The sequence below is a fragment of the Pteronotus mesoamericanus genome, unplaced genomic scaffold, assembly GCF_021234165.1.
Source record: "Pteronotus mesoamericanus isolate MK-2021 breed Mesoamerican mustached bat unplaced genomic scaffold, CSHL_Meso_final contig_214, whole genome shotgun sequence".
NCBI lineage: Eukaryota > Metazoa > Chordata > Mammalia > Chiroptera > Mormoopidae > Pteronotus > Pteronotus mesoamericanus.
Genome location: NW_026555089.1, coordinates 6,621,883 through 6,649,159, shown reverse-complemented (window position 1 = coordinate 6,649,159; position 27,277 = coordinate 6,621,883). Strand labels below are relative to the sequence as shown.

Here is a 27,277-nt window from a genome sequence, read left to right as displayed (position 1 = left end):
GGCTCTTTTGGCCATGAACATGTTAAGCATCAACTTTTACTTCCCATCATACTCCAGATAAGGAGATTTCTTTGGCCAAATCTTCAATACTCAGCTCTGTCTCCTTCGTAAAACTCAAAAACAATAGCTTGCTAGTAAGAATTCACAGCGCTGATTATGACAGACAAATCCAAAAACAGAAAAGAGCCCTGGCAGGTGTGTCTCAGTGGACTGAGTGCCGTGTGAACTGAAAGGTCACCAGTTAGATTCCTGGTCAGGACACACGCCTCGGTTGTGGGCCAGGCCCCCACTTGGGGGCGTGTGAGAGGCAAGTGATAGATGTTTCTCCCCCTCTCTTTCTCCATCACTTCCCCTCTCTCTAAAAAGTAAATGAATAAAATATTTTTTTAAAAAAGAGAGGACAGCTTTAAAAAAATATACTCATTTTCACCTTTTTCTAAATTTTCCTTCCTGCTTTTTTTGGACTCAGTTCCTCATATGCCAGAGAGGAGGGTCTGCAGGGAGCCTCGAGGCCGCCTGCAGCAGCACTTCTCACCGGACTGGGCCGGCCCCCCCTCACTCCTGAACTCTTCCCCTCATCCTACCTCGACACCCCGCACTCCCGCCTCTCTGCCATCTCTGTGGTCAGTAATCATCTGTGTGACCGCAGAGCGGCAATTCGGCCTCTCTTGGTTGTCATCACACTTTTTAAGTGTGATTCTCTCACCTGGAGCTTCTTGCTTTAGTTTTCCCAAGCACCCATCTTTTCACACCAAAAGCCCTCCACCTCCCCCAACAAGGCTTAGTGCTTTCCGCCTCTCCGTTTCCCAATTTGAGAGACCTCGATGTGCATTTATGTCATGTAGGCTCACATTTCAAGTCATCAGTACAGTATCTGTTTTTGACACAGACAACCAAAGGTCTTTCTATGTGGAAAACAGAGGTAAAGGGGTAAGGACGCAAAGCCAAACAGTCAAAAGGACAGAAAACAACTCCTAGTTCTCAGTGAACTATGTACAGTAATGGTTTAAACCAGCATAATGAACGTGGTGTTTTAAGTCACAAGCCATGGTTCAAATTCTGGCTTGCCCCTTAACTAGCTCTGTGACCTTGAACAAGTTAACTTTGATTTTTGAATTTCAAGTTTTCTTGCCAATGGGAAAAAAAAGGGGAGCCAACACCTCTTAAAGTTGTTGAGGATTAAGTATTTATATGAAGTCCCTAATACAGCCCAGTACAATGAGCTATCACTACAATAATAGACCATCATTGTGTAAGATTCTCTAATTTATATACTTTTCCTAAGTAAAGTGTACATTGCCTTCTGCCTCTCCCTATCTTTCCTCATAGGCAACTTGATCACCACCCCTACCCCAAGTACAGATGTCAAAATCTTAAAAGAAATAGAGGAGAGATATGAAAGAGTCAGGAATCATGCAGGTTTGTGGAAGAAATCAGCCAACACCAGTGCAATGAGATACTTTCACTGCTAGCTTTATGGTCCAGAACACAGAGTGAGAAGCAAGTACACCCCAGGAAAATCCCCAGTGCCCTTGCAGAGGAGCTGACTGAGATGCTCTGCCCTTTAATGTCCTGCTAATTGGCTGGGTAAGGAAAAGGGCGGGAGTAACCTTCAGCCTGGGCAGAATCCACTCTGTCACCAAGCAGGGGAAATGAGATGCTTCCAAACTTCTGTGCTGCCCCAGTGATGGCAAGACCGGGCCTAGCATCAGCTCATGTTAGTTTTTGGGGCCAAGTACAAAATCTTTGGGTGGCCCTCCACCAGAATTCTGTCTGTCTGCTGTAGGGGAGCCAGGGAGGGGCTGCACTCCGAGGAGGGGGCCGGCCTCTGGATCCGGTTTGCTGCGTTTGGCCAGGTCCTCATTGTGAGCCTTGCGGATGTGGCGGTACAGGTCCCCTGACTGTGTGTAGCTACGCAGGCAGTAACGGCACTCATAGGGCCGCTCACGTGTGTGTACTGTGGCGTGTCGCCGTAGTGTGTAAGAGCATGAGAAGGTCTTCCCACATGTCTTGCAAGTTGGAACATCCTCAGTAAAAACACCAAAGCTTCCTGGGGCTGCTTCATACTCAGAAGGCAGGTAAAGTGGCTCATGCAGCGCTGGGGGTGCAGGCAGGGGTGAGGTCACCAATCCTCGCTGATACTGCCCTGGACCTGGCAGCAAATGGTAGGGTAGGTGAGGGTCTGGGGGCAGAAAGTGGTCACTTGGCCCCACCTCCTCCAATCCTGCTGCCCTTGGCTCCTCAAAAGCCTCTGGCTGGGGGTGCTGTCCACCATACACTGCCCCTCCAGGTGGGAACAGTCCCTCAGGCCCCTGAGGCTGTTCCTCTGACACATCAGGCTCCTCATCGGAAATCACAATAGCTTCTACTTTCACTTGGACCAGCTCAGCTTCCGCTGGGGCTGGAGCCTGGGATGGAACTGGGGCTGGGACTGGGGCTGCAGCCGAAGCTGGGGGATAGAAGCCTTGCAGTGGTGCTCCAGTGCCCCTTGGTTCCACCACCCTCAGACTCTCGGAACCCACATCAAGGGGAGCCAGTGGCTCCACCGAAACTGTTGGGAGGCCAGGAGAGAAGTAGTTTGCAGGAATGGTCTCTGTGGAGCTACTGGGGCTGGCAAGGGAGATGTCAGCCACTGGTGGAGGAGGTGCCCGTAGATGCAGGGAGTCAACCTCCACTCCAGGCTGTGTAGTGTCAGCCCCACCGGGCACTGGTGGCTCATCTGGAGGACATACGGGAGGTGAAGGAGCTGCAGGTCCTTTCCATTCCCCTTTGCCCCAATGGCCTGATGTCTCCGCTGATGCCAATGAAGACTGAGGGCCACGGGGAGTGTTGGACAAAAACTCCATACTAGGGGGCTGTGAGCTGGTTTCCTCCTCCTTCTTGGTACTGTCTGCTTCTGCCAGGGCCCGGGCTTGCAGCCGCCGCTTACACACCTTGACGATATCATTCATGTGCAAGTAGCTGGCAGCTGCCAGCACGTCTTCCACAGGGGTATCTCCCCTCAGGACCAGCTGGCCAGCATACATAAAGTCTAGAAGCAGCCCAAAGGCTGGGGCCGTGACAATCTCGTTGTGGATACACACCAGATCTCTCTTGTCCAGCTCCCGCTCTTTGTAGAAAAGCTGGAAAAATGGACTGCAGGAGGCCAGCACAGCCCGATGGGCCAAGAATTGGGTGCTACCCACCATCACGGTGCAGTCACAAAGAAAACCCTGGGACCGCTGTTCTCGGAGGCTCTGCAGCAGCTGCTGGCTGTGTTCTGGGAACTCCATAGCACCCCACAAAGGGAAAGCCCCTAGAAAGATCCCCACCAGTGGTTCCCTGGGAAGAGAGGACAGTGAATTAGGGCAGGTAACCTCCCCAGAAACCTTAACGATAGCCCTGAACTATCACTGGCCGTCCCCAAACCTCTGGCAACACTGTCCTGGCCCCAACATGCTTGCTTAAATTACTATCCTTTTCTCCTAGGTCACACCCAGTGGTCGCTATTTAGCCCCGCCCCCGTACTTAACCTTAGCAGCAGGCCCCTCCCAATCGACTAAAACCCCGCCCCGGAAGTCCCGCCCCCTAAGCAGCCTCTGCTTCCTCGAAGCCCATCCGCTGGCTTCCAGCAGCTCCTCCACCTAGGAATCTCTTTTGTCCCCAGGCCTTCCCGGGTGGTACCTCTACGCCCCACTCCGGGAACTCCCTGAGCCTCTCTCTCTCGCATTCCAGGGGATAAGAAGTCCTAGAGTGGAAACTAGAAGAGAGAGCTGATCCTTCACCACCACCGAGCAGCCACTGGGCGAACTCCGCCCCTTCCCACCTTCTCAGATGCAACGGGCGCAAGTTTGCCTTCTCTTGTCACGGATTGGTTCACTGTCCATTAACCGTCCCCCGTCTTTGAGCGGCGTTTCCAATTGGGTGCGGGTGTCCGTCGCTCAGGCAGCTAGGCTCCGGATTGGTTGGCGTTCCTGTCCTAAACTTTTCTCCTTCGTCCCTCCTTCTTTGCTTTAGAGTCCTCTGGATTGGCTGAGCTTCTGCATCTACCTGAAGCTTTAGGGAGCTGAGAGCAACGACCTCACAGCGGGCGCGCGGCCATCCACTTCGCAGACTATTGTATTGTGTGTGTTAGCCGCAGGATGGCCGGGGAAAAGAGAACCAACAAGCTGGTGTGGTACTCAGGAGTCCCGGGTTTTTAGATCCTGCTCTCCCCTAACCAGGGGCAGTAGCAACACCTCTCTGGACTGCAATGGTCTCTGTCTCTCTCGAACTGTAATTGTCTCTTGAAGGTTCGTTACTGTGTCGTTCCCGGCAACCTGATGGTTCCGGCTTGTGACTCAGTAACGGTGGTGTCAAAGAACTAGCAACTGCGTAAATGCTGTCGTCGACCTTAGCCTGAACTCTGTAGTCAACGTACAATGAAGAGATTAGAGTGCCCTCCTCTGTCTGGAACATACTGAGCAGGTGCTGATGGGAGGGGAGGGAGTGGGCTCAGGGCCCTAAAATCCCCTAGGACAGGAGAATAAAGAGTACGTGTACTTTTAAAGAAATCCTTGAGAGTCCCTAGAAAATCAAAGAGAAGGATTGTAAGTTGAGAGTTAGTGATACCTGCCTCTTGTCTGATCAGAGCAATGTTGTAGACAGGGTCACCAGCGGATGAATTCAGTGCCCGTAACGCAGTACGCGCCCCTTCACCCTCCGCACTAAGCATCTCCACTTTGTTCTGCAGCCAAGCCTTCCAATCAGCCCTAACCAGAATTAGGGGCGGTTCATCCACCTTCCATCCTTGTACTAGAGACACAGTGGCCTCAGCTTGAGACCCCATCTCTTCAAGATTGTCTTCCAAGCCATACAATATTTATTGTATGGAAATTAAAACGAACATAAGTAACACTTTGACTTTTTTATGGAAAATTACCAAATTTTCCGAACCCAAACAAAAAAAACCCCCAACAAAACCCAAAACAAATAAAAAAACCCATGTAGTGAAAATAGTGGTATTGTTTTACATTTTTTCCAAATTCCTTTAATGTCTGTCTTCATATAAGACAGCAGGCTTCTGTTTTCAAGCCATTACAAGATATTGTTTTGATTATATGAGGAAAATCTGGCCTCACACAAGTTGGGTAGGCATGGGATTTCATTGACCACAGTGAGGAGTTTGTATTTTATTCTTAGTGTAATGGGAATCCATTAGTGGGTTTTAAGCAGGAAAGTGTTCTGATGATTCTTGTTTTTAAAGGCTTATCCTGGCTACTCTGTGGAGAAAAGTCCATAGGAGGTCAAAGTAGGAGCAGGGAGGAAGCGGTGGAAATGGTCCCATAAGAAATGGTGGTGGCTACACAAGGGCAGTGGCGGTGGAGCTCAAGAGAAGTGCTGAGACAACAGAATTTGCTAAAGTTAAGATAGGAGAGAAGGGACAGGAGAGAAAAAGGAGTCAAGGATGGCCAGACTTTTAGCATGAGCAATGGTGTGGCTGACGGAGCCATCTTCTGAGATGGGGACAATGGGGAGGAAAACGCAGAGTTCTCTTTCTGACCTTTTATGTAGAGATTCCCTTAGCCAATTAGATTTGTGAGCCTGAAGATCAAGGGAAACGTTGGGGCTGGAGAGATACATGTTGGGAGTGCCTTCGACATGGAGATGGGATTTAAAGCTGGGGACTGGAGAGAAAACCCCTTGTAGGGAGGAGGGCTGCTGGAGTTTGCTAAGCAGTAAGGAGCATAGGCTGTTTGGGAAGCTAAAGCAATGGTGTTTCTGTAGTTGCAGAAGGGATCAGATGAAGAAGAGATTGAGTTTGGACACAAAGACTGTGTGCTTGGCAATCTCTGGCATTGCCATGCATACTGGATCTAGATATTTAAAGGCTTTCTTCTTGAAGATTTTATTTATTTATTTTAGAGATGGGAAGGGAGGAAGAGAGGGAGAGAAACAGAGATGTGCAAGAGACACATCAATTGGTTGCCTCTCCCAGGCGTCCAACTGGGGACCTGGCCCTCAGCCCATGTATGTGCCCTGACCAGCAATCGAACCAGCGACCTTCTGGTTCACAGGCTGGAGTTCAATCCACTGAGCCACACCAGCCAGGGCTGGATCTAGATGTTTAAAATTACAGCCCTTTGAACCTCTGTGGAAATCTGAAAAAGTTGTTCCCTCTCTGGTCAATGCACCCTAATGGCCACCACAGCTGCATAAAGCAAGCATGCCCTGGATTTAGGCCTCTCTCCCCGCCCAGGAGCACCATTAAGCAGGGCACACTCGGTGGCTTTGCCTCTCAAAGCTGGGTTACACAGGGCTACAGGACACCAGGACACACCTTTCTAGAGTACCATTCAGTCTTTTTTTTTTTTTAATAAAAGCTTTTATTTAGGGAATAGAGGTATTAAGCCAGCGTATATAGATTGTAGAACATGAAAACCTGTATGTGAAATTTAGAGCTAAAACCAAAGACATTCATTCTTATACAGTAACTTTACCCCAAGGAAAAAGATTTAAAAGCTTTGCTTCAATGTGCCTTTGTATTTGTGGAAATTAGAAAAATATCTGCCACTTATTTAGCATTTGTTAAGTGCTAGCAACATGCTAAAGATATCATCTCGAATCCCATAATAGCCTTGCTTATCCCCATTAAACAGAAGGAGACTGAGGTTCAGCTTGGTTAAGTAACTGGGCCAAGGTTATACAGTGAGTATAGTCAGAGCCGAGACTGAATCTTGGTTTATCTTTATAGCCACACCCCTAATCACTTTGTAGATCTGTCTTCCTAGAGTGTTCCAAGTGTGGTCCTCGGAGTTGTTGCAGTGCCGATGGTCAGAGGGTTTGGACTCAGTTGGAGGCAGGATTACCCTAGAACCAGGAAGAGGGGCTGGCGGGATGGATGATCCTTGCTCCAAGACCGCCCTCCAGGGGCTGGACCTGCTGCTCGTGTGTGAATCTTCGGGAGACAGGTGATGACAGACATCACCACAAGGACTTCTCTCTACTATGTAGGCTGACGAGACTCTCTTCTCACGGAAGATTCTATTTTCCAAGATGGCATTGAGATGTCCCCTCCCACACACTCATTGTACACTGTAACATCGATGCTCCTTCCGTCTGGTAAAGTCTCATCGGAGTCTGGGAGGGATTGCGATCTCCAAGGAAATGTGATGCTATGAGACTTCGAGGCTAAGTTATAATAGAGGATACAGCTTCCACCTGGTCCTGTTGGGATAATTGCTCCGAGGACCTAGCCACAATGCTGTGAAGAAGCCCAAGCCACACAAAGGCGCCACGTGTAAGTGTTTCAACCATAGTCACAGCTAGGCTTCCAACTAACAGCCAGAGTCAATTTCTATCCATGTGATTGAGCCACCTTGGAAGTGGATCCTCCAGTTCCAAGTTCAACTACCTCAGCTGATGTTGCATGGAGTAGGAATAAGCCTTCCCTACTGAGCCTTGCCCAAACTGTAGATTTGTGAGTTAAATAAATTATGGTTGTTTCAAGCCACTAAGTTTTGGGGTGATTTATCATGCAGCAAAAGATAACTGAAACAATTCTCGAATAAACTTCCTTTGTACTCCAAATTTCAGTCCAGCTGATTGTTCTCCATTGCTGTTATCTCACTGCTCTGGCTTGTCTCTGTTCCTGAAGCTTTGGAAGCAAAGGGATTAGGGCTTGGAGAGTTTATCATGGCCAACCCATGCCTGGAGAGCTCAAAGAGATAATAAAAGATTCATTATGCTAATGATGCTCAATCAATCCATATTTGTTAAACTCCATTATTTACCTAGTGCTATGTTAGGTGCCAGAGATTCACTCAGTGATGGAAAGAGATACTGAGCACACATTGTGTGCCAGGCATTGTTCTAGCCATTGGGGGTAAAGAAGAACACAACAGATGAGAATCCCTGCCCTTCTTGAGGGGGAACAAGCAATACACACTTATATAAATGAATGACTCCAAGTAGGAAGAAAATAAAACAAGGCAAAACAATACAGGAATGATTAGGATGGGGCTACTTGAGCCAGGGTAGTCATGGAAGCCCCCTTGACAGTGGGGATATTGAACTTATACCTGAAGGATGAGGAGGACACCCCCCGCCGCCCGTCCCCCACCGGGTAGGCCAGGGTGATGCTTGTACTCTAGTGCCTGGGGAAGCCATTGGGTTCTAAAGGAGGGGAGTGACACGGTTTGACTTGAGTTTTGAAAAGATCACTCTTGGCAAATATGCACAGGAAAAGATGGTCAACATCATTAGTCATTAATGAAATGAATATTAAAACCACAATGAGATACTACTACAGATATTAAAATGGCTAAATAAAACAAACCCTGCTGACGATACCAAGTGCTGGTGAGGATATCACAGCAACTGGAAAGCTTATACCTACACATACAATTATATTTACACCATACAAAATAGGTGTAAATAACCTCAAGAGAGTTGACGGTAGTACACTGTGGTAAAATGGTTAAGAGGTGATTAGTTTTAAGTATTTATTACTAATGATTTTGACTCCAATTACAACGTTTTCCCCTCTCCCCCGCACACACATCCAAGCAATTCTCAGACACCAGCTGGGTGTCCTGCAATTTCATTCAATTCTGATACCATCTACCTGGAGGTTTAAACGAATGCACTCTGCTAAAGCGCGTTATTTATGCCGCCTTTCACTAATTCCGCTTAAAAGTACTTAATTGAGCATCTGTTCTGGGCACGGTTAGTTTAAGACAGCCGGCGGTTGGATTGCTGGTCCCCAGGGAGGCGAGGAGCTTCTCGGAGTCTCCGGCCCCGCCAGCGAGGGCCAATCGGAGCCGCCGAGGCCCGGAAGCGGGGTTGGGGCGGCTGCGTGTGTTTCCGGTTGAGCGGGAGGCGTCGCTGCCTGGGATGGTGTAGACGCGGCTCCTTCTTTAACTCCTTTGGGAAGATGTTCTACCACGTGAGCAGGGCACCGGGCGGCGGCGAGGGCAGGGTCTAGAGGAGAAGAGAGGTGGGGCGCCGGGACGCGGGGCCGCTTCTTGCCCCGTCTTCCTGCTGTGCCTTGCCTGGTCTCCATTCCACTTTCTCCGCAGATCTCCCTGGAGCACGAGATCCTGCTGCACCCGCGCTACTTCGGTCCCAACCTGCTCAACACAGTGAAGCAGAAGCTCTTCACCGAGGTGGAGGGGACCTGCACCGGCAAGTGAGTGCCGCGTTCTCTGTGCCGACTTATCGATAAGCATAGGGCGCTCTAAGCTTGCAGCTCCTCCCCAACTCTTATTCATTATGCAAGGTCCTGACACCTACTCTGGGGCACCCTCTCACACACTCCTAGGCGCCCCAGGCAGTCAGCTGCTTCCTGCTTTAGGTTCCCATGGCGCCCTCTGCAAAGCTGGATCACAAGACTTTCTTCCATCATCTGAGATCGGTCATCATTTATTCCGCAAACATTTTTAAAGCCCCCGTTGTGTGTCAGGTACTGTGTTGGTCTCTGGGAACAATGCAGTGAAAGATAGAATGAGGCCAGCCCTGGTGGAGCTCACAGCCTGTCCTTGTGTCTGCTCTCCGTCTGTGATTCTGCTGCTTTTCTTTATTCCCCGTGCCCAGGGACCTGACATGGCACATCTCTGGGCTCTGCACCGAGAGGACTCTCTCATGGTGATGTGCATGAGCTGGGATGAGCGGAGGGCTATGGAATACTTGAGCCGTCATCACTAGAATAACCTGGGGTGTTTCTCGAACATGCAAGGTCCTGAGCCTCTCCTATCACTACATAATCTTGACTCTCTGGGAGCATGCCTGGGAATCTGTACTTTCATAAGTCCCAGGTGATTCTGAGGGTCTCTTGGCTCAAGGACTGGAGCCTTCTTGGACATTTATTGTGAAATCACGAGAGCAGTGTTCGGCGTTACAGATGCTGATTAGTGTCCTGTCTTCTTTCTTGGCCATTAAGCTTTCTGGGAGCAGGGGTGCCATTTACTTCCTCTTTGTGCTGTCCCCCTACCCCCAGGCTCACTGACTCCTGTTGCAGAGGGTTTAGAGGCTCTTTTCACACACAGTGCCGTTCTCTTTGTCATCCTCCTTGCAGGTATGGCTTTGTGATTGCTGTCACCACCATTGACAATATCGGCGCTGGTGTGATCCAGCCAGGCCGAGGCTTTGTCCTTTACCCAGTTAAGTACAAGGCCATTGTTTTCCGGCCCTTTAAAGGAGAAGTCGTGGATGCTGTTGTCACCCAGGTCAACAAGGTGAGACCATACAAAGGGGAGGCAGTGGGATGGTCACTCAGAAGATGTGGTATGGGCCCCAGCTTCACTTGCTAACTGTGTGTCCTTGGCCAAGTCACTTCCTTGTGCTTGTCTCACCTGTGAAATGGTATGGCCTCACCCTGCCTCACTGAGGGGCATGTAAGTTAATATTAATAGTCATAATGATAGTGGCCTCCACTGACTAGTTCCTGTGGGCCAGGTAATGTGAAAAGTCTCACAGTGACTCGGGGAGCTGGGTGTTTTTATCCCTTTTTATAAAGGCTTAAGCTTAGAGAATTTAAGTCTAGTGGCCAAGGCCATGCGACCCACAAGTGTTCAAATCCTGGACAAGTTTTGAGGCTCAGCTCGCCACTACTTTGCTATATTTGCTTAACTTAAAACGAAAGCTTGCAAAAAAAGAAATGAAAACAAATGCTACAATTCTGAGCGGTTTCAAAACCTGGAGCATTTATTAGGAATTAGATAAAGAGGGAAAGCTTAGAAGGCTTTTGATGACAAAAGAAAAAGCAAGGATCACTGATTTTCTTTCCAGGTTGGACTCTTTACAGAAATTGGACCTATGTCCTGCTTCATCTCCCGACATGTGAGTCTGGGCACGCTAAGTGGGGCTACGGAGAGATCCCCACTCATGACCACCCACGGGAGCATCCATTTAAAGTGCTGACCCAGTCTCACTTTCCTTTCAGTCCATCCCGTCAGAGATGGAGTTTGATCCTAACTCTAACCCACCGTGTTACAAGACAATGGACGAAGTGAGTGGGTAGGAAGAAGTCAGTGAGAGAAAGGAGGGGACGGGTCACTCTGAGGGAGAGTGTTGGCTGGGGGGGTGTCTGAGTATGCTGCCTCCTTCTCTCCAGGACATTGTGATTCAGCAGGATGATGAGATCCGCTTGAAGATTGTGGGGACCCGTGTGGATAAGAACGACATCGTGAGTCTCTTGCCTGCCTCCCTTCCTGTACCAGGCAGAGCCGGGAGCTATTGATTTCTTACCACCTAGATGTCGTGGGGTTTTTGTGCTCTTCTGCCATGAAGAGGGGGTGGGTGGAAGAAGGCCTGGGCCTGGGAGGGTTAGAGGACATTTCTGTGCTTGCTTAGGCCTCACTTCCTTTTTACCTTCTCTCCTACAGTTTGCTATCGGCTCCCTGATGGATGATTACTTGGGTGAGTGCCTGATCGTGCATAACAGGGTGGTTGCCTGGGGATGGGGTGTGTGGGAACAGGGGTGGAGATGGGATTTAATGCTTGAGTCACAGATGAAGGAAACTCTTGCCGTCTGCTTGGGAGATCCAGGACGTGGGCCCTTCGGGATGGGAAGTGCACCGTTTCAGCTCCTGCAGGCTCTGGGTCTAACATGCGTTTCCTCTTCTCCCTAGGGCTTGTGAGCTGAACACCGGTGCTTCCTATCTTGTTTGGTCCTTATCTAGAAGGTGTGATTGTTGCACTTCCCCTGTTGTCCAGACGCCTGGTCTGGCTGCTGTGGGGGAGATCAGGAAGGTTCCTTGTCCCAGAAGGCATCTGGCTCTTCTTGCAGGTCAGCGGCCACTCCCAGATTTTGACTGTGTTCTAACCATAAACGGTCCTTGGTTCTCATGGAAGTGTTATCTTCTTTCTTTGGTAAGAACAGCTCTTTTATAAAAGGCTGGGATGCAGTTGCTCTCTAGACCCTCTTTTCTTGGCCTGATGCCTCAGCCCCCCAGGGGACCTGACTAACCCTAATGCCAAGGGCTAAAGTTGACTTCATTGCTGAGAAGGTACTAATGTTGCGTCTTTGGCTTCCAGCAAATGATACTATCGTTAGAGCCATTCTGAGCGCCTGTCAAGTTTCCTGGTATTTTTCCTTCCCTCACCTTTAAAAACAACCAAGAGTATAGCTGGGGAGAGGTGAACAAGAAGACAGAAATGACAGACTGTGGGGTCTTGACTGCCTTTCCTAGGATAAGAACGTAAATGCCAGAGGTCTTTATGTGCCGAGCAATCACTACACTAAACTCAGCTGAAGGTGTGAAATGGCTCCTAATCTCCTTAGGGTCACACTAGAAAAATACATGAAATGACTACTAAATTAAACACACTACCCTCCCTCGCGCTCTGCCTTTGCAATGCTATTTGTCTGCCTTGGCGTGCTTTTTCCCAGCCTGTCTGCTTGCTGCCTAATCCAGAAAATCTCAGTCAGTTCTTTTTATTTGCAGCTTTCCTTGACTTCCTTGGGAAGCAGAGCTGTGCATCAGAAAGCTTGGTATTTGGATTGATACAGAACAACTTGGTTTTGGTCCTAGCTGGGGAGGCTTATGTTTCTTCATTGTAAAATGGGCATACCACCCTCTTTGGAGGGTTGCTGCCTCTGTCAGAGATCATACAGCAGGTCCTTGAGTAATGTCATTTCTTTCAGTATTGTTTTGTTCAGCATTGTTTCATTATAACATTGGTGACATTCCTTAGCGACTTACTTTTATGTCAATTAGTCTGTCATAGCGTTGGTTTCCTTATATGTCATTTTACTTAAAATTGCAGAGCCTACCAATGTCATTCAGTTAGGACTTAACTATAATGCAAGTGGCTGGCACAGAGCCTGGTCCATGATAGGCAATCAACGTAATCATAGCTACTGTTACACAGTGCATATGAAGCAGTGGCTGTCATCTTAGGTGATTTTGGCCCCAGGGGATGTTTGGCAATGACATTTTGGGATGTTGCAAGTGGGTAGGGGTTGTTACTGCCTTCTAGTGGGTATAGACCAAGGATGCTGCCAAACATCCCATGGTGTGTACGGCAGTCCTCCACAGTAAAGATTTATTTGGCCTCAAATATCAGTTTTGCCAACTGCCAGAAACCCTGATAATAATGATCTAGAATAGGGCTTGGAACATGGTAATAATGTGGGTCTCTTGACCTCGCCTTCTCAACTCCTGGACTACTAGAAGCTGTTTAACTCTGTAGTGGGTCAGAAAACATTATTTTGTTACTGTCTCCCTTTTCACTTTTTCATTAAAGTTTCAGTTGTTTTATTGAGATAATTGTAGATTCACATGCTTCCCTTTCATTTTTAGACCTCTAGCTCTCAGCACTGCGCCAGATTTCCAAGTTTGTTAGATCCAGGAAAGTTACTGTGCTGGATTTGTAATACATTTTTTAGTGGAAACAGTGTTAAAGTTGTGATTCCACATACTGTGAGTCGGTCACACAGGTTGTAGGGATTTTCTCCAGACCCTAAACACTGTGTGTCTCACTGAGAATAAAATTCTTCCCAAGTTTACAAATGGATCCACCCACCTGTAAACTGCGTCAGGGATAACCTGGAAGTAATATCAGGCCTAGGAGTGAGAGGCTGAGAAGCAGCTCATGGAACACGATGGGTGCTGCTAAGGATATGGAGTGTGATACCCACCAAGAATGCTGGCACTGTTTAGGGGAGGGTCTGAGTGGGGATGGCCTGGAGATGGTCTCCAGGACCCTTCTGATCTTTTATGGTTTGGTACTGGGCAGTTAAAGAGGTCTTAGATCATGGGCCAATAGTAATGGGAGTATCTGCTAGGTAACATGCAAAATCCTTTATACATCTTTGCACATATTACTGAATTTTTACAAGCCATGAAATAGGGTCTGTTATCCCATTTTACAGTTGATAAAAACAGGTCAGGGCACCCTGGCTGGTGTGGCTCAGTGGATTGACAGCCAGCCTGCAAACCAAAAGGTCGCTGGTTCGATTCCCAGTCAGGGCGCATACCTGGGTTGCAGGCCAGGTCCCTGGTAGCGGGTGTGTGAGAGGCAACCACACATCAATGTTTCTCTCCCCCTCTTCCACCTCTCCCCTCTGTCTAAAAAGAAATAAATAAAATCTTTAAAAAAAAAAATACAGATCAGGAAAATGAACTGATATACCTAAGGTCACATAGCTGGTGAGTAGTGGGGCTTCGATTTTTTTTTTTTTTAACCTGTCATTCTGACTCCAAAGCCATCATAGCTTCTGTCAGGCACTGGGTGGCTGGGAAGTCAGTGAGAGCTACCTTTCTCCCATTTGTGGCCATGCTTCCTGTAATTACCTCTTTCCCCTGGCCCCTGCCTCCACTCAGGTTGGGGGCAAATGAACCCCAACAGTTTGGATAGTTTTACAACATCCTACAGGCCTCTGGGCCTTACTCCTTTGATTGTTTCCTGCTTCCACGGTTGCCAAAGGCTGTCCAGATCAATGACATTTTAACAAGGAGATCTACCAGTAGCCTGGATTCTACTGGGCCAATCTCAGACTCAGGACCTCAGTCCTTCCCCTGATGCACCGGCGGACAGACACCCCAGTGTTCAAGCACAATACTACAACTACCAAATGACTGGAAAACACTCAGCAGGGTCACAGTCTCCTTAGGTTGTGTTACTATGGCAACTCCAATCACATCCACCTGGCTTTCCCAGCTCTGGTCTCAGAGGATCTTTTCTACAGGCAGCAGCATCTGCCCTGAGAGGGAAGAGTGCGGTTATTACATCCATGCTCGCTCACCTGCAGGAAGCCCCATTCCATAAAGAATAGCCCATGCAAACTACCCCATCTTGGATGAACATAAAGGAATTTACTCTCTGCCTCATGATGCATGAGTGAAAGTTCAACCACCAACTCTGCAAAGTGCTTTCACAGACACCTCACTTAATCTACAGTAACTGAGATGAGCATTACTACCCAGTCTGTAGATGGGGGAGGGAAATGTGGTTAGGTAATTTGCCCAAAAGTAGGGTTAGAATTTGAACCCAGGTTTGTCTGACTCCAAATACCATCCTTGATTCAATAAGCCCACTTGTTTCTCAATTGAGAATTGCCCAAATTTGGGGAAATGTGTGTGTGTAAAACCGTCAAGGAAGTCTGCGAGGTAGGTGCGGGCTTATATTTGGCTTATTCGACGGAAATACAAGGTAGGGTGTCCGGATGAGCAAAGCCCTAGAGCCTGGAGCTTGCACGTGGGGTTGGCTCAGTCAGAAGACCTTTCTGCTCCCAGAGAATACCCACCAGGAGCTTCATCCATTCTTCGGGAAGGATTAAGTGGCAGGTGATGTCTGAGAGGTAAGCTGAGCTCCACCAAGTGCAGGAAAACTAAGCCAGACACCAAACTCTAAAGCTTTGCTGCAGCTGCATAAATGCAAGTGGCCGGAAACGAAGGTGCAGGCAAGACAAGGGAATGGGGACGCTTTCCTTGAAAACACTTACTAAAACGTACACCAAGTTATAACACATCTATTCCCAAAACTCCCGAGAGCTGTTGCTTTAAGAAGTACGACTCTAGCGTCACGTGACCCGCAGGCGCCTGGATCTTTCGCAGCGCCTCCATAGTGGCCAATCGTGTGGCTGGGAGCCCCTTCGGGGGCGGGAACTTTTCAAGGTGCTCGCCGATTGGCTGAGCTTGGGGAGTGTGGGGCCTGAGGGCTGAGGGAGGGAATTAGTGTGAACACGGTGAGAGGGAGCAGCAGCAGTCGCTATCGTCGCCGTCTCGGTAGCCACCTTCGCCCGCCGGAGCCCTCAGGTGAGCAGGCCCGAGAAGGCCCAAGGACTCCCCGTCCTGCTGCGAGCTGTGCACTCCAACGCGCCTTAGAGCCCGCAGCGCTGGGTGCCCGCCCCCTTCGCTGACCACGTGACCCGAGTTCGGTAACCCCTGACCTCCTGCACCTCACCCCACCACCACAGGATCTAGGATGAGTGCAGCTGGTTGGGAGGATGAGCAGGACCGAGGCCGGTAGAGGTCAGTTCCCACGCTTCCTTCCCAGGGTGGCTGAGGATGCCGAGGGGAGGTCGAGGAGCGGGAGAGCTTGGTCCAAGGCCGGACTTCGTGGGTCTTAAAGCGGGCACAAACTAGGGAAACTCCCTCCGCGCCTTCAAGGCGCAGGACTCACGCTCCCATTTTACAGATGGGGAAACAGAGACTTAACAGTTACCTATTGGCGGGTCTCCAGCGCCAGGTCTCCGCGCTGGGAATTCAGGCCTTGTTTCCCACACAGCCCGCCGCTCCTGATGACTAAGAGCAAGAGTCCCTGCCCCCTACTTGGTGCTCGGGGGATGACCTTGGACAAGTCATTTACATTTTGCCTCTCTGAGGTTTGATTTCTTTGTCTGTGAAGTGGACACAGTGCGTACATAATAACCATCTCATTGTCAGGCATGGCATGTGCTTAAGAGAATAGCTTTTCTTTATTCATTTTTTTTCAGCGAGTGTTTATTGAGGTCGTATTATGTGCTGACACTGCGCCTGACGCTGCTAGGGATGCAAAGGTGAGCAAACAGGCATGATCCTTGCTGCCATGGAGCTTACAGTTTAGTGGGGAGGCAGGTGTTAATCAAAATGTTACCCAGCCCTGACCTGCGTGGCTCAGTGGGTTGGGCGTCGTCCCACAAACTGAAAGGTCATGGGTTTGAGTCTTCAGTCAGGGCACGGGCCTGGGGTTGGGGGCTCATGAGAGGCCACCCATCAATGTGTCTCTCCCTCTCTTTCTCCCTCCCTTCCCCTCTCTAAAAATAAATAAAATCTTTTTAAAAAGTTACATCTATAACTACAAACTGAAAACTGCTTTGAAGACAAAGTACTGGGACACAGTGGGGTCTGAGACTTCCCTGCGCAAGCGACGTTTGGACTGAGATCTGGGGAAGCACATAGGCATTCGCTGGACAAAGGGGTCGGGGGTGGAGGAGGGGGGTTCAGGTAGAGGAAACAGAATGTATGACTGTCCTCAGATAAGGTGTTTGAGGAAATGAAAAGAGGCCATGGGCAGGAATGCAGAACAGGAGAGGGAGTGGGAAGAGGTGCAGCAGAAGTAGGCACACATGCGGGTCCTTGGAGCCTGGCGCAGGTTCTTTGTTCCAAAGGCAGTAGGAGAAAGGCTGCAGGGAGGCCAGTAGGATGCCCAGTGGACTGAGGAACCTGGAGGTCACTGGTGACCCAGAGAGTCCTGCCAGAGGGGGCAGCGGGGCAGGGCCTGGGTGGGTCGCCGTGGAGCTCAGCCTTGCTGCCCATGGGGCTGATGCCTCACTCTGGCCCATGGAGACCTGTCTTCTCATTGTGTTGTGGTGGTGGGGTCGGTCGCAGCCCAGCCGCAGTTTTTTGTTAGGTTCTTATTTTGCCATATCCTGTACATCGAAGAGCAGGTTCCTACTTTTAGGCCTCTCACCCAAACTGGGGAAGACCAGGCACATAGGCAAAAAACCCAGCTCTGTAAAGCTTGATGGTCCCAGATGGCGTACAGGTCAGGCAGACCTCAAAGGAGAGCCTGGATTTGTCCTAGCAGAGAGGAGGGTGTCGGGGCTTTGGAGGAGCGAGGGCAGCAGACCCGCTGGCGCGGTGGAGGGGTGTGGACAGGCTGGAAGACACCAGGCCCCACTCACTGCGGGGAGGGATTAGCCTGAACAGCTGTGGGGACTTGGGACCAAACACAGAATGTTGTGCTGGGGAGCTTTTATAATCAGTGGGGAGGTATTGAAGATTTTTGAGCAAGGGAATGCTAGGTAAAGCAGTGTTTTCATTGAGATTTAGTAGATAGTGTTTGTAGCAAGAATCAGAAGGAAGAAGGCATGAAGTTTTTGTTCAGAATGAACAGTGGTAACGTCTTCCACTTGTGTAGTGTGTGGTGGCCCCTCAGTTTCTCGTGCATCGTCTCATTCTATTCCCGTAGCAACCCTGTGAGTTCGGGAGGGCAAGGGTTATCACCTGGACTTACAGTTTACGACACCAGTTGCTCCGACTGATGAAAGCTGTGGCCAAATTTCGCATAGGAAGTGGTGGGGCAGGGCCGGGACCCAGTTCTGTGGCTCCCAAGGCCAGGCACTTTCTCAGGTGTCACTGTTGCCTGCTCCCTGGCCCAGCTCACGTCTGTTGCTCTGAGTCTGTTTCCTCACCTGGAAACGCAGAGCCTTTATGGCTCCTTGGTTGGGGGTTCTGGAGCGGAAGCTGCAAGACTGGTTTAGGAGGCCTTGAGTCAAGCTCCTGGGCTGAGGGGGATGGGTGGCTTTTCAGACCTTGCCTCCCCACTCCCAGCTCCGCCGGGGCCATGTCGGAACGAGAAGAGCGGCGGTTTGTGGAGATCCCCCGGGAGTCCGTCCGGCTCATGGCAGAGAGCACGGGCCTGGAGCTGAGCGATGAGGTGGCCGCGCTGCTCGCGGAGGATGTGTGCTACCGTCTCAGAGAGGCCACCCAGGTACGCGCTCCCTGCGCCCAGTGCCCCCAACTCTGCTTGGCTGTCCCCTCCCACAGGGGTGTATTCACCAAATAGGCGGGCACCTGCTCTGTGCTCTGAGGGAGTGCAGCGGGGGCGGTCCTGCCTTTCCCAGGGCCTCCCTTCTAACCATCTGGGCTTCCTGCAAACAGCGCTCGCTGGGCTCTCGTGTGCTCCTCAAAACAGCCCCGCTGGGCAGTCCAGGCAGGTTCGTAGCCACATTCCGCAGGTGAGAAACCAAGGCCCAGAGAGGGACTGTGACATCTGGTGTTGTCTGCGTAACAGCAGAGCTGGAATCCATGCTTTCTGATCGTTGGTCTGGTATCGATTTCACCTCCTCCCCAGGCTGCCTCTCTGCACTGGGGGCCCCGCACACCCTGTTCCCTGTCGCCTGACTCTGTTCCTCCCCTCCCAGAATAGCTCTCAATTCATGAAACACACCAAACGACGGAAGCTGACCGTGGAAGATTTCAACAGGGCCCTCCGATGGAGCAGTGTGGAGGTGAGTGGGGCACAGGTTGCCGAGGGCCCAGCTGGCAGGAGCCCACCTCCGTGCCACGCTCGGGGCTGGCAATGCTGCGAGACACGGAGACCAAACGTGCACACGAGGAAAGTTAGAGCAACCGCAGGATCGGTGCCGGGCTCGGGCCCAGGCCCCTAAGGTCTGTGAGTTCAGAAAAGGGGGAGAGGAGGCCACAGGGGCCAGGAGGTTAGGGAAGGCCTCGGAAGAGATGGGACTTGAGCTGGCCCCTCAAGGGAAGCTTGGCTTAGACTGAGCCGGGAGGAAAAGAGAGGGCATTCTGGGGAAGGGAGGAGCCTGAGCACAGTGTGGGTGTTGGAATGCCCTGCGTAGTTGTTCTGGGGCAGGGAGTCCAGGGGAAAAGGTCATGTTTAGAAGACGGGTGTTTTCAAAGCTGGGCGAGTGTGAGGAAGAGGACCTGGAGCCTGCGGGGTGGGACCCAGAGCCCCGGTGGGTCTGGGAGGAGGAACCACATTCTGCCTCTTGATCCAGTGAGCAGTGGGTGCTTCAGCCAAGTTCCCAGGGATTTCTCAGCACTTCTGGACTTCTCTCAAGTGAGGTGTTCCCTGCCCGGCCAGGAGGGCGCCTCTTTCCTCCCTGGATTCAGCCAGCTCCCCGGTCCCCTTTGCCCAGGCTGTGTGTGGCTATGGATCCCAGGAGGTGCTGCCCCTGCGCCCCGCCAGGGAGGGCGAGCTCTACTTCCCCGAAGACCGAGAGGTGAACCTGGTGGAGCTGGCCCTGGCCACCAACATCCCCAAAGGCTGTGCCGAGACGGCTGTGAGAGGTGAATGCTGGGGTCCTCCATGGGGCGGGGACAAGGGCTGGGCTGTCAGAGGACTGGTGATGGGCTGGCCGGTGGACAGGGCACAACTCAGGGCAGGGGTGTGGGGCGACGAGGGGCCAAACTCCAGGCTGAGCTGTCTCCCTGCTCTGGTTCTAGTCCACGTCTCCTACCTAGATGGCAAAGGGAACCTGGCACCACAAGGATCGGGTAAGGCGTCCTGTGGGGAGCAGGCCCTCTGGTTAAACCTTCCTCCCTTGGGTGGTGAGGGTGGTGCCTCTGCACCCTTGAGTCTTGTCTTGACAAGTATTTATCGACACCTTGTTCTGAGTGGTCACTGGTCCCTCCAGAGAGCTCAGAGCTGGAGATCGGAACACAGACCTGTAACCAATCGTGATGCTGTGTGTTGGGTGCTAGCACACAAGTCTGGGCAGCACACTGGGGTCCCTGAGGGGGTGTGCTCACACCCAGAGTCCACTGAGCGGAGCTTGGGACTTAAGGACTGCATAAGAATTTGCCTGGTGGGAATGCGTGGGAGGCAGCGTACAGGGCAAGGAGGCATGGAGGGCCATGAGGCCAGGCTGCTGGGAGCGGCCGGCAGCAGCTCTGTGCTCTGGAGTCCCGTTTGAAGGGACTCCTTGGGGGGTGCTTGGGGGCGGTGGTTGCAGGGGAGCAGGCAGGGGAGGCCGAGGCGGGACTCGGCTCTCCACCCTGACCGCCTCCTGCCCACCGTCTTGCAGTACCCAGCGCCGTGTCTTCCCTGACCGATGACCTCCTCAAGTACTACCAGCAAGTGACCCGGGCTGTACTGGGGGACGATCCACAGCTGATGAAGGTGAGCAAGTGGGCCCCCTGTGGGGCACAGAGCCGAGCTTTCGCACTCCTGTGAAATCCTCTTAGGTGCCTCCTTCTATCTTCTCTGCGCGGACTGTCTGGCGCGTATGGGAGCTGCTGCCCTGTGTGGGGAGGTGCGGCACTGGGGCTAGTCCCCCGCGGGACTGACTGCCCTTCCTTCTCGGGGAGAGACCCTGTCCCTTAGGGGAACGGGCAGCTCAGCAGGGCCCTTCAGGAGGTTCAGGTGATCGGTCTCCCTACGGCTTAAGTCCGGAGCCCACCTTGGAGTGTCTGTTGACCTGGGGCTATGCGCAACATCACCGCCGCAGGACAGGCCTACTCTTCTGTCCTTTGTCCCCAGGCCTCCTACCAGCCCCTGCTGCTTTAGCCTCTGGGGCTCCCAGGCCCTGCCAGTCAGTCCTTTCTGTCTGGCATCAGATAAGGGCTAGTTTGGTGGTCTGCTCAACCATGTGGTCTCTGTTTTAGGGTTTTACATCCTCCATGTCTTCACATGTCTGTGGTTTTTCCCTTGAAAGTTTGGAATGTTGCTACCATACCTTTCTGCCTTAGGAGCTTGTCCTCCAAGCATGGGGCCAGGGCTGGGTGGGCACCCTGGGAGCTAAGCTCCTTCCTCACTAGCCTGTTGTCTGTGTTCACAGAGCATAAGCTTTGGGTTTTGATCCAGAGGAGTTAGGAGGAGCGGTAGTGGTTTGGGGCTGAGATAGTTTTACTTACTCACTCTAACATATCTTTTCTGCTTATAAAAGTAATGCCAGCATATGTATATCATAGAAGTGCTGTAATAGAGAAACGCACAAAGTGGAAAGTGACAGTCTCCTATGGTCCCACCCTTACCGTCTTTTCTGTGTATAAGCAATGATTACTCTAGCATAAACCAAAGTGGTGTGATCAAAGTGGTTAGAACAGCTGCTCTTCTTAGTTAAAAATACGTTGGTGGTGCCCTGGCCAGGGGGCTCAGTTGGTTGGAGCATCGTCCTGTAACACCAAAAGGTTGCAGGTTCGATTCCCAGTCAGGGCACAGACCTAGGTTGCGGGTTCGATCCCTGATTGGGGCACATACAGAAGGCAGCCGATCACTGTTTCTCTCTTGCTCTCTCTCCCCCCTTCCTCTTTGTAAAAGCAATGAAACATCCTTGGGTGAGGATTAAAAAAATATGTGTGTGTATATATATCTTGACAGTGACAGAAGATATGACTTTGGGTGGTAGGCACACAGTGCGACATACAGGTGATACATCATAGAATCATACACTTGAAATCCTGTATAATCCTATGTAACCTTATTAACCAAGGCCCCCCCAATAAATTTAATTAAAAAAGTAAAATGAAAAAATATGTTAGACATTTAGGTTGTATTCAATTTCTCATCAGACAGTGCCGTGTGCGGGTATGTGTGTGAATGGGTTTCTTTTATAGTGAGTTAAATGTCTAGAAGTAATTGCCAAATCAGGGTATAAACATTTAAAACTCTAGTATATATGTGCTAAACTGACCTTTAAAAAAAAAAAAAAAAATGTCGATTTCTACCTGGACCTGGTAGATCCATTGCCCTCTGGGCGCTTCTTTTTCAGATTGCTCTCCAGGACCTGCAGACCAACTCCAAGATCGCAGCGCTCCTGCCTTACTTCGTTTATGTGGTCAGTGGGGTGAGTGACCAGGCTGGGGCAGGGGAGAATGTTTTGTGGGAAGGGGGTGACCTAGCAACATGTAGGGCTCATGGGAGGTGCCAGTAGAATGGCAGCCTCCTGTGCTCCGTCGCGTCCGCCCCACCAACCCTCTTCTCCCAACAGGTAAAATCTGTAAGCCACGATTTGGAGCAGCTGCACCGGCTCTTGCAAGTGGCACGCAGCTTGGTTCGGAACCCGCACCTCTGCCTGGGGCCCTATGTCCGCTCCCTGGTGGGCAGTGTCCTCTACTGCGTCCTGGAGCCGCTGGCTGCCTCCATCAACCCCCTGAATGACCACTGGACTCTGCGAGATGGTGCTGCCCTCCTTCTCAGCCACATCTTCTGGTAGCTACTGGGCCGAGAGCTGAGTAAAGGGTGGGGCAGCTGCAGAGCTGAGGGGTCTGGAGTAGGAGGGTGGGATGAACGTTCTGGCTTTGAGGCCCGATGTTTAGAGCTTCCTTGTCAGTGCGCCGTGGCAGACTGGGATTCTACAAGTGGGTGACATGTGTGCCAAGGGTTGGTCCTTCAGCCTTCAGGTCCCGGGCACGTCACCCCTAGCCACCTTGTTCACTTACCCAAGAATGCCATACAAGTGCTCTTCCCACCATGTGCTGTGACCTGAATCACACTGGGCGCCACTGCCTCATCCCTGCTGACTGACTGTTGCTCCCACAGGACGCACGGGGACCTTGTGAGTGGGCTGTATCAGCAGATCCTGCTCTCCCTTCAGAAGGTCCTGGCAGACCCGGTGCGGCCTCTCTGCTCTCACTACGGGGCTGTGGTGGGGCTGCATGCCCTTGGCTGGAAGGTGAGGACCCTGGCTTTTCTCACAGAGCCATTAGAGCTCCCCTTTGTAATTAGAGAAAGAGTATTTGTGTGCCTTTGACCATAAAATGGTATGTGCTTGCTGCTGCTGTGTGTTGAGTTCTTGCCTCAGTGATAGCCTTTCTTCTTTTTTAAAATTCTTATGGCCAGGTTAATTAGATACTTGTTTTTTCTTTTTTATTTGCTTGCTTTTATTGAACTTATTGGAGTGACATTGGCTTACTGACTTTCTGCATACAAACATCTTATCCCTTCAAAAGTCCTGCATGGCAGGTATTAACATACCATTTCACAAATTCCTACCCATTCTGCTTCATCATGTTAAGGAACTACCCCTCAGTTCCTCTTGTATTGAGTATATTTTAAACAGGAAGAGGTAAGTGAGCTTGTCAGTACCTTTTTAGCATCTATACAGACTATCCAGTGATTATTTACCTTACTTCTGATGATTTGACAAGTTTTAGGAATGGATTTTTCTGCTGAACCACTTTTGCCTACCTGGCACAAATAAATTGTTTGCTGCTATTGAGGTTTTTTATTGGAATCACACTGACTCTGTTTAGTCAGGTTTTAAGAGAATTGACATCATTAATATTAATTCCTTTTGTCCGCAGGTGTCATATCTGTCTTTTTAAGGTCTTTCACTCTTTCAGGATCCCTTTATAACTTTCCCTGAAGAAAACCTACATATATTTTATTACATTGAGCCCTAGAATCTTGCTGTTCTTTGATGCTTTTGTAATGGTATCTTCTTTTCATGGTATTTCTTATTGGTGTATAGAAACATTTGACTTCTGTATTGATTCTGCTACTTTACCAAACTATCATTTCTGCCTGTAGATTCTTTGGGATTTTTAACATAGATCAGTCATATGTACAAATAATGACACCTTTATTTCATCTCTTTTAAACCTAGTGCCTTTATTTTCTTTTTATTTCATCTTTTTTTTCCTTGAAGATTTTTGTTTTTAGAGGGGAAGGGAGAAAGAGAGGGAGAGAAACATGGATGTGGGAGAGAGACACCAATTGGTTGCCTTTCGCAGGCCCCCACTGGGGGGTCTGGGTCACAACCCAGGCATGTGCCCTGACTGGGAGTCAAACTGGCAACCTTTGGGTTTGCAGGCCGGCACTCAGTCCACTGAGCCACACCAGCCAGGGCTCTTTTTATGCAGTGCTAGGACCACTAACCATTTTATATAAGATAACGGGCAACTTTTGTCTTATTTCTAACTTTAAAAGAATTGGTAATGACCTTTCCCATGTAGGCTATTTACTTTGTGTGTTTATAACCTTTCTCAGATCAAGAAAACTATGTTCTTAGTTTTATCATTAATGTTGAACTTTTATCAAGTGCTTTTCTAAAAGAAAATTTTAAAGATTTTATTTACTTTTAGGTAGAGGCAAAGGGAGGGAGAAGGAGAGAGAGAAACATCAGTGTGCAAGAGATACATCGATCAGTTGCCTCTTGCATGCCCCCAACTGGGGACCTGGCCCACAACCAGGCATGTGCCCTGACTGGGAATCAAACTGGCAACCTTTCAGTTCACAGGCCAGCGCTCAGTCCACTGAGCCACACTAGCCAGGGCATCAAGTGCTTTTTCTATATCTTTTGAAATGAATTGGTTTTTCTGTTTTATCTGTTAATGTGATTAATTGTATATAGAGATTCCCCCTGCCCTGACTGTAAAACTTATTTGCATATTTTTAAAGTCGTGCATTCCAATAATCAAAATCATTTGAACAACAAAAAAAATGGCATTATGATTAAACTGCATTTTACAACATGCAGGACGCCTTGGACCAGCTTGGTTTTTACTCTGCTACCACTGCATTCCCCTTAGCTGCTTCTTTCACCAGCATGCAAGTTGTTTTCCTTCCTTGCCAGCCAGACTGGTAGATGAGAGAGGCAGGTGCTGCTTTTGTTGTCGGTTTTCTTTTGAAGGCAGTGGATTTTTTCTCTGGTGTTTCTGTCTTCTTCAATTTCGACATCAAATTTCTCAATCTAACAGCCATACTGGGTTTGTCAGGCATGGCTGTGGAGGAAGATGAGTGAGCCAGAGTGCCAGGCAGGGGCTGAGATTTTCTGGTGGTAAACCATCTTTACATATATAGGGTAAACTCACCTTGGTCATGGTATAATCTTTAAAAATATCCAAAACATCATTGGATTAGAATGCATTTTCTAAAAACAGTTAAGGTCACTAAAATTTTAAAGGATTTATTTATAGTCATGAGTGAAATTAATTGTTTCTTCTCATATACTGTCACTTGGTTTTAGGGTCAGGGTTAGTTTGGCCTTTGAGGTAGGGAGGGAGAGTTTCTTTTCCATATGTTTTAATAAGATTGGGATGCTCTTTTCCTTGAATGTCTGTAGACTCTGTAAATTTTGGCATGCTCTTTTATTTTTGGTTATATTTTTAACTACCATAGTTATAGTATTTAAGCTTTCATATATCTTGAGTCTGCAGCAAATTATATATTTTTCTAGGAACTTGTCAGTTTTTCAACATTTTCAAATCCTTAGGCTGTGGATGACTAACCAAAGACTCTGATCCAACAAAGCACAACAAAAATGTAACCTGAGCCCTGGCTGGTGTGGCTCAGTGGACTGAGCACAGGCCTCTTAACTGAAAGGTCACTGGTTCAATTCCCAGGTGGGACGCATGCCTGGGTTGCAGGCCAGGTCCCCAGTGCGGGTTGTGTGAGAGGAACCACACATTTTCCCTCTAAAAATAAAATCTTAAAAAATAAACAAAACATAACCTGAGTCCCAGTTTAAATCTAAGTGAGGACAGTACTTGCCTATTGATTGTCTCAGGGTAGCAGTTGGCTAGCAGAAGACCCTCTTGGCCCTTATGCCAGTGATACAACCCATGCCAATTACAGGGAGGTCACTTGATATTGTTTGTCTTTGTACCTGATCTTTACTCCCAGTGCTTAGTGAAAGCTTGGGCATACAGTAGGTTCCAAATAAATGTTGGTTGAGTATGCCAGGCAGGAAATTTAGAAGGATTGAACCCTATCCAGTATCAGACATAAAAGGTCTTTCATTGGAAAGGGTACTGGAGCGGCAATAAGCCACAAAGGCCCTCACTGCATCCCTTTCTCTCCCTTCCAGGCAGTAGAACGAGTCCTCTACCCACATCTGTCCACTTACTGGACGAATCTGCAGGCTGTGCTAGATGACTATTCAGTATCTAATGCCCAGGTTAAAGCAGATGGGCACAAGGTCTATGGAGCCATTCTGGTGAGTGCCAGTGCCTTCCCGCCTCCATCCCCTGCATGAGCGCGCGGGCTTACGTTGGAACACTGGATAGACCCAGGTTCCTCCTAGTCCGTGCGTTTCCTAATCCCTCTGCTCTTCAGGTGGCTGTAGAGCGACTGCTGAAGATGAAGGCCCAGGCAGCAGACCCCAGCAAGAGGGGCCCCGGCGGCAGGGGGTGCCGGCGCTCGGACGACCTGCCGTGGGACAGCCTTCTCTTGCAGGAGTCTCCTTCCGGGGGCAGCGCGGAGCCGGGCTTTGGGTCTGGTCTCCCTTTGCCTCCTGGAGGCGCGGGGCCAGAGGAACCTTCCCCTTCAGTGACCCTGGCGGACATCTACCGAGAGCTGTACGCTTTCTTCGGCGACAGCTTGGCCACCCGCTTTGGCACGGGTCAGCCCGCGCCCACGGCCCCCCGGCCGCCGGGGGACAAGAAGGAGCCGGCGGCGGCCCCAGACTCAGTGCGGAAGATGCCGCAGCTGACGGCCAATGCCATGGTCAGCCCGCAGGGTGACGAGAGCCCCCGGGGCAGCGGCCCCCCGTCGGTCTCTGCGCCTGCCGCCTCTGACAACAGGCCGCTGCCGCGCGTGCACCGGGCGCGGGGGGCGCCCCGGCAGCAGGGCCCCGGCGCCGGCACCCGCGACGTCTTCCAGAAGAGTCGTTTCGCCCCGCGCGGTGCCCCCCACTTCCGCTTCATCATTGCCGGGCGGCAGGCCGGGAGGCGGTGCCGCGGGCGCCTCTTCCAGACGGCCTTCCCCGCGCCGTACGGGCCCAGCCCGGCCTCCCGCTACGTGCAGAAACTGCCCATGATCGGCCGCACCGGCCGCCCGGCCCGCCGCTGGGTGCTCTCGGACTACTCGCTGTATCTGCCGCTTTGAGGCGGCGCGTCCCGGTCCCTGTAAATAAAGCCCGCGCCCGGAAGTGAAGTCTCCATGCTCGTGGGTCGCGCCGCATGAGGCGGGGCTTGGGCGGTTG

The 27,277-nt window shown here is 50.4% G+C and overlaps 3 protein-coding genes across 10 annotated transcripts; 2 read left to right on the top strand and 1 right to left on the bottom strand.

Annotated features, from left to right (window-relative positions):
- Positions 1–1,589: 1,589 nt before the first annotated feature.
- Positions 1,590–3,797, bottom strand: ZBTB3 (zinc finger and BTB domain containing 3). Its single transcript, XM_054570656.1, has 2 exons — positions 3,664–3,797; positions 1,590–3,321 (listed from the first exon to the last, which is right to left on the bottom strand). The coding sequence occupies exon 2, from the start codon at positions 3,270–3,272 to the stop codon at positions 1,719–1,721; it is 1,554 nt and encodes a 517-aa protein (XP_054426631.1). The 5' UTR covers positions 3,273–3,321; positions 3,664–3,797; the 3' UTR covers positions 1,590–1,718.
- A 5,021-nt stretch (positions 3,798–8,818) lies between these two features.
- On the top strand, positions 8,819–11,805 carry POLR2G (RNA polymerase II subunit G). The gene is made up of 8 exons (XM_054570654.1): positions 8,819–8,905; positions 9,039–9,148; positions 10,034–10,193; positions 10,747–10,797; positions 10,901–10,966; positions 11,072–11,143; positions 11,343–11,376; positions 11,589–11,805. The coding sequence occupies exons 1-8, from the start codon at positions 8,894–8,896 to the stop codon at positions 11,600–11,602; spliced, it is 519 nt and encodes a 172-aa protein (XP_054426629.1). The 5' UTR covers positions 8,819–8,893; the 3' UTR covers positions 11,603–11,805.
- Positions 11,806–15,610: 3,805 nt separating this feature from the next.
- Positions 15,611–27,227, top strand: TAF6L (TATA-box binding protein associated factor 6 like). 8 transcript variants are annotated; one of them, XM_054571008.1, is made up of 14 exons: positions 15,611–15,719; positions 15,881–15,935; positions 16,192–16,288; positions 16,400–16,462; positions 18,219–18,378; positions 18,812–18,898; positions 19,550–19,700; positions 19,857–19,907; positions 20,438–20,532; positions 22,124–22,198; positions 22,343–22,563; positions 22,894–23,026; positions 26,162–26,290; positions 26,410–27,227. In XM_054571008.1, exons 4-14 carry the CDS (start codon positions 16,455–16,457, stop codon positions 27,178–27,180), a joined length of 1,881 nt encoding a protein of 626 aa, XP_054426983.1. In that variant the 5' UTR covers positions 15,611–15,719; positions 15,881–15,935; positions 16,192–16,288; positions 16,400–16,454; the 3' UTR covers positions 27,181–27,227. The 8 variants fall into 8 exon arrangements, with proteins under 8 accessions (XP_054426983.1, XP_054426980.1, XP_054426978.1 ...); XM_054571005.1 differs by having other exon boundaries at positions 18,198–18,378; XM_054571003.1 differs by lacking the exon at positions 16,192–16,288 and having other exon boundaries at positions 18,198–18,378.
- The last annotated feature ends 50 nt before the right edge of the window (positions 27,228–27,277 follow it).